Raw genomic sequence first — 8,656 nt, 5'->3', positions numbered from 1 at the left:
ATACTTTTATTTCTTTTTTTTTTAGCAAAATTATGCATTATCTAATTCACCCCTCAAAAGTAGATATGTAATATATATTTGATTTTTAATAATTGAATGGAAGAACTTGTCTAATAAAGATTCAAGTGGGTTGAGTGCGGAGCTAAGACTGCACTAATTTTTTAAAATAGAGCTGATATGAAAAAGAAAAAATTGCACAAATTTTTTTTTCTAATGTATAAGATAATAAATTAAAAAACCATAAAATCAATTGGGGCCATGCCTGTCCAATGCTACGCCTTGTTTGAGCCCCATTAAATTTTTTTTTTGTCAAAATTCATTTTCAATCATACATTCTCCAATAAAATAATTTTACACATGAATCGAAATTTTTTCTTACTTTCTAATTACACATTCTCCAAAAATTTACTATTCAAAAATATATTTTCTTTTCAAAATGGGGCTCATACAATAGCTATATCCGCCCCTTAAGTGCAACAAAGAATGAAAGGTCGCCCCCTGGGGCACAGCTCAACTGTTGGATCAATCAACATTTGTCTTGCTTCCAACGGTAGGGTGGAGGTTCGAATCCTGGTGGGAACCTGCGGCCAGATTTATTTGGTATGGAGCAATTATTTTGGAGGAGGATCTCTTGTACGCAGAAGTGTACAGGCGGTGAGGGGAACCTGTGATCCAATTGAGGCATAACCCGCGATTTACCCCCTCCAAGGTTCTAGGGGCAAGGGTCTTGGGGGTTCAGGATTTAGTTTAGTGTAAGTTGAGATACCTGGATATCAAAAAAAAAAAAGAAAAAGGAATGAAAGGTCGAGAACTTGGATGAGACAAATTTGTCAAAAAATTACTCATTAAATTTTGTATAATGAATCTTAGGCTTTGTTTGAGCCACACTATTTGAAAAAAAATATATTCTTCAATAGTAATTTGATATCATTTTAATCACACATTTTTTAATAAAATAATATTACACGTAAATTCAAAATATTTTCTTATTTTTTAATCACACATTTTCCATCAATATGCTATTCAAAAATGTATTTTCATTCCAATAATGTGACTCAAATAAAGGCTTAATTATGAATTTTTTTAGGATTGCGCCTGCTGTACATAAGTGTCACAGTCTTCTCACATGAGGGAACCCATATCGAGCTGGATTGTACAAACAGCTCAATCCTTTTTTCTTAGACAAGTTATTCGTGTCAACGTGGCATTTAGAAAACTTGAAAATTTCAGAGAAATACACGTTGAATAGAAGGCTAAATTAGCAAAAGTCAAAACTTTTAAATAAAATTTAATTTTTCTTTATCGTACAAATAGTGCTCCAGTATGCTTTTTCTTCCGAATTGACTACTTTATAATTAATCAAAATTGAGTATTGCCTGACGTCCGCTCTCCCACTTCCTGGACTCTCTCTCTACAAATCATTGGCGGATTCCAAACCCCTAATTTAACCCATTTTGATATCCCATTAAAATCCGCCACTGCCTCCAGTTGTGACTTGACCAACTCAAACCTAAGGTCGTGTTTGGAAGTTATCTACTTTCTTTTCAAGACAAGTATTTTAGCCCCTCGTGACATATTTGGACCGTAGTAATTAAATAAAAAGATTTGGTCTTTTATTTTAAAAATTTTTTAATACTCCCAATTTTCCACTAAGATTTGGTATTTTGCTTTTTCCTCCTAACACAATCGAAACACATATTGAGCTCTCAATTCTTAAAAAAATAATTTGTTTTCAATTAATCATTGGCGAAATTCACAATTTTTATTAATTTTTCAACTATAAATTTATCAATTTTTATCAATATTTAATTTTCACTAATATTATTTGACATCATTAGTATCAAGTACCAATTTAGATGATCGTTGTTGACATTAAATACAACGTCACATGATTCATCTAATTAAATCTATCAAATGTGACTATGTACACTAATGTTTTAGCACATTGGTGCTAAATAATATTATTCTTTAATTTTTAGTAAAGATAATCAGAGCTTAGTATGAACTTTATTTGTGTCAAAATTGCATTCTATCAACTACATAATTACATCGTTATTTGTGCAAATGACCTTTTAATAAGTGTATATCTAATTTACTTGAAATAAATGAGTTATTGAATCCCTATTTAAAATAAAATTAGAAAAAATATTCATATTGATACAACAATTGGTTGAACTAATACTTAATGAGTAAGAGTAAAAAATTCGTTGCAATTTTTTTCTTTTTTTTTTTTTATGACAAGAGGCCTGAGATTATGATGAAAATCAACTTCCTTGTTTAATTGGATTCAAAATATATATATATATATTTTTTAGTAAATTGCTTTCTTCATATCCCTGTTTGGGCTCTATTAAAATGAGATATTGGGAGAAAAAATATTTTAAAATATTGATTTTTTTTGAAGATATGGGTAAAAAATAAGAATTTTTTTTTAATTTTAGGCGTAAAATTGTTTTATGAAAAATTATGTAATTGAGAATGAGTTTTAGAAAAATGGAGCCCAAGAGGGCTAAATTTAAAGAAAAGAAATAAGCGACTTGAGTGAAGAAAAAGTGGAAATAATAAAAAGAAAAAGGGCATCCAAACGCGCCCTAGCTCCTACCGGCCAAAACCCCACTTTAAAATATCCTCTGAATTTGACTGGCATTTACATTTCATTTCGCGTACATTTCAACATCATTTGCATTTGCATTTGTATTTCATCTATATTTCAATTCACAATTTCAAACCGCTCCTCCATCCACGTAGTACACACACTTGCACTCTCTCTTCCAGCAGCACAAAACAAGGCCCATCTTTCGCTTTCTCTCGATCTTTCTTCTCCCTCCTCCTATACATACACACATAAGCACGCTTCCCCTAAATCTCCGTATGGTTACCTGAAACATTTTTTCTGGTTATCCTTTTTTCTTATCTCTTCCTCATTAATTGTTATCTGTATGATGAAGATTTCTTCAGTGGGAACTCCATTTGTTACGAACTTTGTTTCTTATTTTCTTCTTCAAGCTCAAACCGAAGATCGTTGATTAAGTGACTGACCCATTTATAGATCTTGTAAAAAATCTTCTTTTCGGATCATCGGTAAGCTTTATTTAGCGGGCAGCTTTTCTTACTTCGCTTGGGTTTACTTCGATTTTTTCTCGGAATATGCGAGTTAAAGAAATAATTATTTTTATTTGTAAATTCGGTTTATCCATTAACTTGCGAGCTGATTTATGCTTATAGGCTTTTAGCGGTACAGGTATTTCATGGTTTAATCTTGATTTTGTAGATCTGTGCTTATTTCTATGACTCTTGATGAATATAAATATAGGACACACACGAATGCTTATTAGTGTTTATGTGCATATATATCTTCGCTTTTAAAATTTTGATCTTTTTGAGATATGTGTAATAATTAATTATATTGCTAGAAATATGAATATTTTTGCGAAAGATTTTGTATTTGACAATGATTTTCATCTGCTAAATTTGTTCTTATAAGTTGTTGTTTAGCTGATACAATAATTGACCCGAGCTGTATTTATTTCCTTTGGGGAAGTTGGGATATGATACTTTTTTATTTTTTATTTTTTTTATTTAACAATGTATGAGCGAAAAATATTCGAAGCCTTGTGTAATTGGATTGATTTTACTGGTTGAACGGGAGGTTTGGATTTTGTTCTGATCTTAAGGTTTTGAAGTTTATGACTAAATTTAATGGTCTATTTGCAATCATTGTGCCGGAATTGTTGATTCTTGGTGAAGAATGATCCTTTGAATTGTTATGATTCAATATTTACTTTATAGCCTCAAAATTATGAAATTTTAAATGCATTTTAAACATTTTCAGAGCTTCACGAGAATGAATGAATCAAGAAAGAGTTTCTTTTCAAAGAGTACTTTATTAATTTCTTCTTTCAGTTAGATTTATAATGCTCTTGATCTAAACAACGCTGTTCTTGGTTGACTGCAGCTGATTTAAGTATGTGCAGTGGCCCAGATCAATCAAATACAAGTTCAACTACCCAATCCGCCATGGCTACCAAATCAAATAACATGGACACAAGTAATTTATCTGTGGAGACTGAAGATTCCTTTCATAGTCTACTTGAATTTGCTGCCAACAATGATGTCGAGGCATTCAAGAGATCCATTGAGCTTAATTTGTCTGCAGTTGATGAGGTTGGTATTTGGTACATTCGCAAGAAGGGTTCAAAGCAGATAACACCTGAGGATAGAACTCCCTTGATGGTTGCTGCTACCTATGGTAGTATTGATGTTTTGAAATTGATGGTTGCTCTACCGGAGGTTGATTTGAATAGAATATGTGGTAGAGACAAGTGTACTGCCCTCCACTGTGCTGCCTCTGGTGGCTCTGTTCTTTCCTTTGATGCCATCAAGCTGTTACTCTCGGCTGGTGCAGATCCAAATATTGAAGATGCAAACGGTCATCGCCCAGTTGATGTGATTGTTGTTCCTCCTAAACTTCTGGGTGTTAAAGCTGCTCTTGAAGAACTGCTCATGAATAATATTTCTGATGGATCACTCGGCGAGTACAATTTAAGGGTATCGATATGCAACTCCACTGCTTCTTCCCCAGTTCTATCTTCTTCCCCAGAAAGTATGTCTCCAGGTTCACCATCAGATTCAGCATCATCTCCTATGGCATCCAAGCTGAATGATGTCCCTGCTAAATCTACAACTGAGAAAAAGCAGTACCCAGTGGATCCATCTCTTCCGGACATCAAGAATAGCATTTTCTCAACTGATGAGTTTCGGATGTTTTCATTCAAGGTCAGGCCTTGTTCAAGGGCCTACTCTCATGATTGGACCGAGTGTCCATTTGTTCACCCTGGAGAGAATGCTCGCAGAAGAGACCCAAGAAAGTACCATTACAGTTGTGTCCCTTGTCCTGATTTCCGTAAGGGTGCCTGTAGGCGAGGGGATATGTGCGAGTATGCTCATGGTGTGTTTGAGTGCTGGCTACACCCGGCTCAGTATCGGACAAGACTCTGCAAGGATGGCACAAGCTGTGCTAGGCAAGTGTGTTTCTTTGCACACACCCCGGAGGAGCTTCGACCCCTCTATGTTTCTACTGGATCTGGTGTTCCTTCACCAAGGTCAGCTGCCACTGCAGCTAGTGTAATGGACATGGCTGCAGCCTTGAGCCTTTTGCCCGGGTCACCTTCTTCACACACTGTCGTGTCTCCTGCATACAAACAACCCATGTCCCCCACTGCAAATGGAATGTCTCATTCATCTGCAGCTTGGCCTCAGCAAAATGTCCCAACCCTTCATCTCCCTGCTAGCAACATCCAATCCAGCCGTCTCAGATCTTCTCTTAGTGCCCGGGACATCCTACCTGAGGATTTGAACGTATTGCAGGATTTTAATGCTCAGCAACATGTTTTGAATGACTTGGCTTGTTTTTCACAGCCACGTCCTAACTCTGGTGCTTTGAATCGTTCTGCTCGGTCCAATACCCTAACTCCTTCCAATCTTGAAGAGCTATTTTCTGCGGAGATCTCATCATCACCAAGATACTCTGATCAGGCAGTGGCTTCTGGTGCATTTTCTCCTAAGCACAAATCTGCTGTTCTCAATCAGTTTCAGCAGCAACAGAACATGCTTTCACCAATCAATACTAACATATTTTCCCCTAGAAATGTTGAACACTCTTTGTTGCAGGCTTCCTTCGGTGTGTCATCTCCAAGGATGTCGTCACCAAGAAGTGTGGAACCCTCATCACCAATGAGTGCCAATTTTTCTACCTTTGCTCAACGAGAGAAGCAGCAACAGCTGCGTGTCCTCAGTTCTCGGGATCTTGGATCCAACCGTGCCTCCGTTGTTGGGTCTCCTGTGAATTCCTGGACCACAAATTGGGGGGGAGCCCCCAATGGCAAAGTTGATTGGTCTGTTAATGGAGGTGATCTTGCTCATATGAAAAGATCAACTTCCGTTGAACCCAATAACGAGGGAGAGGAGCCCGACCTGTCGTGGGTACAATCTCTTGTTAAAGAATCACCACCTGAGATGATGGAGAAGTTTGCAGCACCCATTTCTGGTGCTGCCCCATCCGGCGAGGGTTCAAAATCGAGTTCTCAAATTGATTCTATTGATCAGTCAGTTTTAGGAGCTTGGCTCGAGCAGATGCAACTTGATCAGCTCAGAGTCTAGTAATTGAAGCATGAATTCATTTCAATTAGACAAAACAAGACCTCTAGGAAAGAATATATTCTTTTGGACGCTTATTTTTGCTGGCGGGATTATTCGAGGCAATGCTGGAGTTTCGAAGTTCATGGTTTCAATTTGAAGCTAAAATATTTTTTTTTGATAATCATATTCAACTTCAATCATTTGTTGATTAATATGGCTGGAGTATTCATTTGTTACTATGCACTGTACTAAAAAAGATACCCGACTCTAGTGGGTAATGTTATAATTGTACTTCATTCTCTTCTGAATGTTCCATTCTACTGAATCATTATTCATGTTTGTTCCATTACTGAATCTGGGCAAGATAGTAACATTATAACTTAAAACGTAGGTAACATCCCGTAGAGGCCTTTCTCCTCATATGGCACCGGTTTAGTCTACCTTCATTGAATATCAGTTGGTTTTTAATTGCGATGGTTGAAGCTCGATTGAAAACAAAAAGTAGAAGATTTGCTTCGAGTGGAAGTTGTTAGATTGTTCAATCCTAAGCCTAGTTTTGAAATGATATTGATTGAAAAGATTGAGAGAAAAAGTTAACTGTGTTTTAAATTGATAAATGATACAGTGATGTGACATTATGTGATCAATTATGTAAAGTTTGATGTAACCCGTCGGCGGAGTGGCTTATACATTCCTGAATAAAATTCGAGATAATATTGTTGGCCATCTGTGTCCTTTAATTGGGACAAAATCTAAGGAACAAATACAATAAAATTGGCGGGTTCCATATTGGGATGTGATTTGTTTATCAGATAAGGAAAATTAGATGTGACGGGAAAGTGACTTGGACAGCGGGTGTGGGTGGGAGTTGTATCATCTTCTTTGACGCGAGCCATTGATGTCGCGTGTGAGTGGTTAGCGCTTTTATTGTATTCAACTACACGACATAGATTTTGACGGAGTCTTTGGTTTTGATAGTGATTTGTGGGGTCGAGAAATGCGATTTTATTGTGGGTTCTGCACTCAAAATGAATTAGGTATATATGTTAAAAGAAAAATCAACGTCAAGGGATGTGGAGGCATTGGCCCAGGAAGATAGGACAAGTTCAAGAGTTTGGTGTGGATAAAACCTATGAAAAATTAAAGAAATTTGAGGTTTTATTATATTATATAAAATGGTATTTTAAAGGAGGGTAGAGGGGAAAAAGGAATATTTAGGTGTCCGATGTCAATTATACGAGAGAAGTATAGAAAATTCTAACAACATCGAATAGAAGTCAAAGGGAGTTCCGATCATATTTCATGTATATTTTTAAAATTTAAAATTTATATTCTATGATGAACATTTGATAGTCAATTTGGAAATAATTGTAAAATAATGAAAATATTCATTTCACCATGTTTTGGTCATTTTTTGAAGACATTTGTAAATAGTTTCGTTGCTTCTTTTTCTTTTACTTGCATATTGAGAATTCTTCTCTCTTTTTGTTTCGTCGTCTTGCCAATTTACCGTTCTTCTAAAACCACAAATTTCGGTCACAAACTATTATGAATATTTTTATTTTATTTTAAATATAGTTAATTATGATATGATTTATGCAAATTTTCTAATGGTTTGTTATTCGTAAAACATAATCTTAAACTAAGGTAGTTACGGTTTTCCTTTTATTTTATCCATCCTTCCTTGCCTATGAGAAAAAGGGTTCTAAATTAAGCATCTATAGAATAAAAATATAATAAATGTAGAATTTGCTCCAATACTTTTACAATCTGTTTGGCCTCCTTTCACATTCAGTTTTTCGTTCTAACTCTTATTTTTAATATAATATTACATGTAAATTGAAATTTTTTCTTTGTTTTTCAACCACACTAATCAAAAACACATTTTCTCAGAAAAAAAATAAATAAAAATAATTTGAGACTGAAATATGCACCGAACGTGACATGTGTTGGGAATTTACTTAAACATGCACAACGGAATTTAACAAATTTCAATTCCCATTTAGGATTCAGCTTTGTATTTAGATAAAAACTGTGATGAGAAATATACCTTTACTTGTGATTTGCAAACTCCTTCGCGTTATTCCTTTCCAGCAGTTTGAATCTGCCTCCCACAGCTGTCCAATTGTCCAGCCTCCAATGAAATCCACACAGAGAGAAGACAGCAACTGCTAGGGTTTCTTTATTGTACTAGCAAGAATAATGAATAACATATGGACCTCAAACCCTAGCTGCATATATATATATAAACCCAAACGGACCCGGCCCGGTCCGGTCCAATATTTAATTTATCCAATTAATCAAACCCGGTCCGTGAATTAATTAATCCAATTAATTAATTCGGGATTATAAATAACAAATTCAATTAATTAATTTATCCAACGATTGTTAAATTAATCAATTGACAATTTGCAGTCTTCCAATTCTCTTTTGTGTGCGACTCATTAGGTTCCCTACCACGATGCCTAACGTCGCGAAATATTATTTTGATATAATCAAAATTGATAAATTAATATAC

General features: G+C 35.2%; 1 protein-coding gene across 1 annotated transcript; it reads left to right on the top strand.

Moving 5' to 3' along the window:
* Positions 1-2,732: 2,732 nt before the first annotated feature.
* LOC111385009 (zinc finger CCCH domain-containing protein 30-like) lies at positions 2,733-6,469 on the top strand. Its single transcript, XM_023009362.1, has 2 exons — positions 2,733-3,081; positions 3,956-6,469. Exon 2 carries the CDS (start codon positions 3,967-3,969, stop codon positions 6,157-6,159), a length of 2,193 nt encoding a protein of 730 aa, XP_022865130.1. The 5' UTR covers positions 2,733-3,081; positions 3,956-3,966; the 3' UTR covers positions 6,160-6,469.
* The last annotated feature ends 2,187 nt before the right edge of the window (positions 6,470-8,656 follow it).

This window comes from Olea europaea, chromosome 3 (assembly GCF_002742605.1).
Source record: "Olea europaea var. sylvestris chromosome 3, O_europaea_v1, whole genome shotgun sequence".
Lineage (NCBI taxonomy): Eukaryota > Viridiplantae > Streptophyta > Magnoliopsida > Lamiales > Oleaceae > Olea > Olea europaea.
The sequence above is the reverse complement of the archived record's forward strand: the minus strand, read 5'-3'. Positions and strand labels throughout refer to the sequence as shown.

Bases quoted from the DNA above. Each gene is read 5' to 3' on its own strand.
- LOC111385009 (XM_023009362.1), top strand. From the start codon at position 3,967: ATGTGCAGTGGCCCAGATCAATCAAATACAAGTTCAACTACCCAATCC.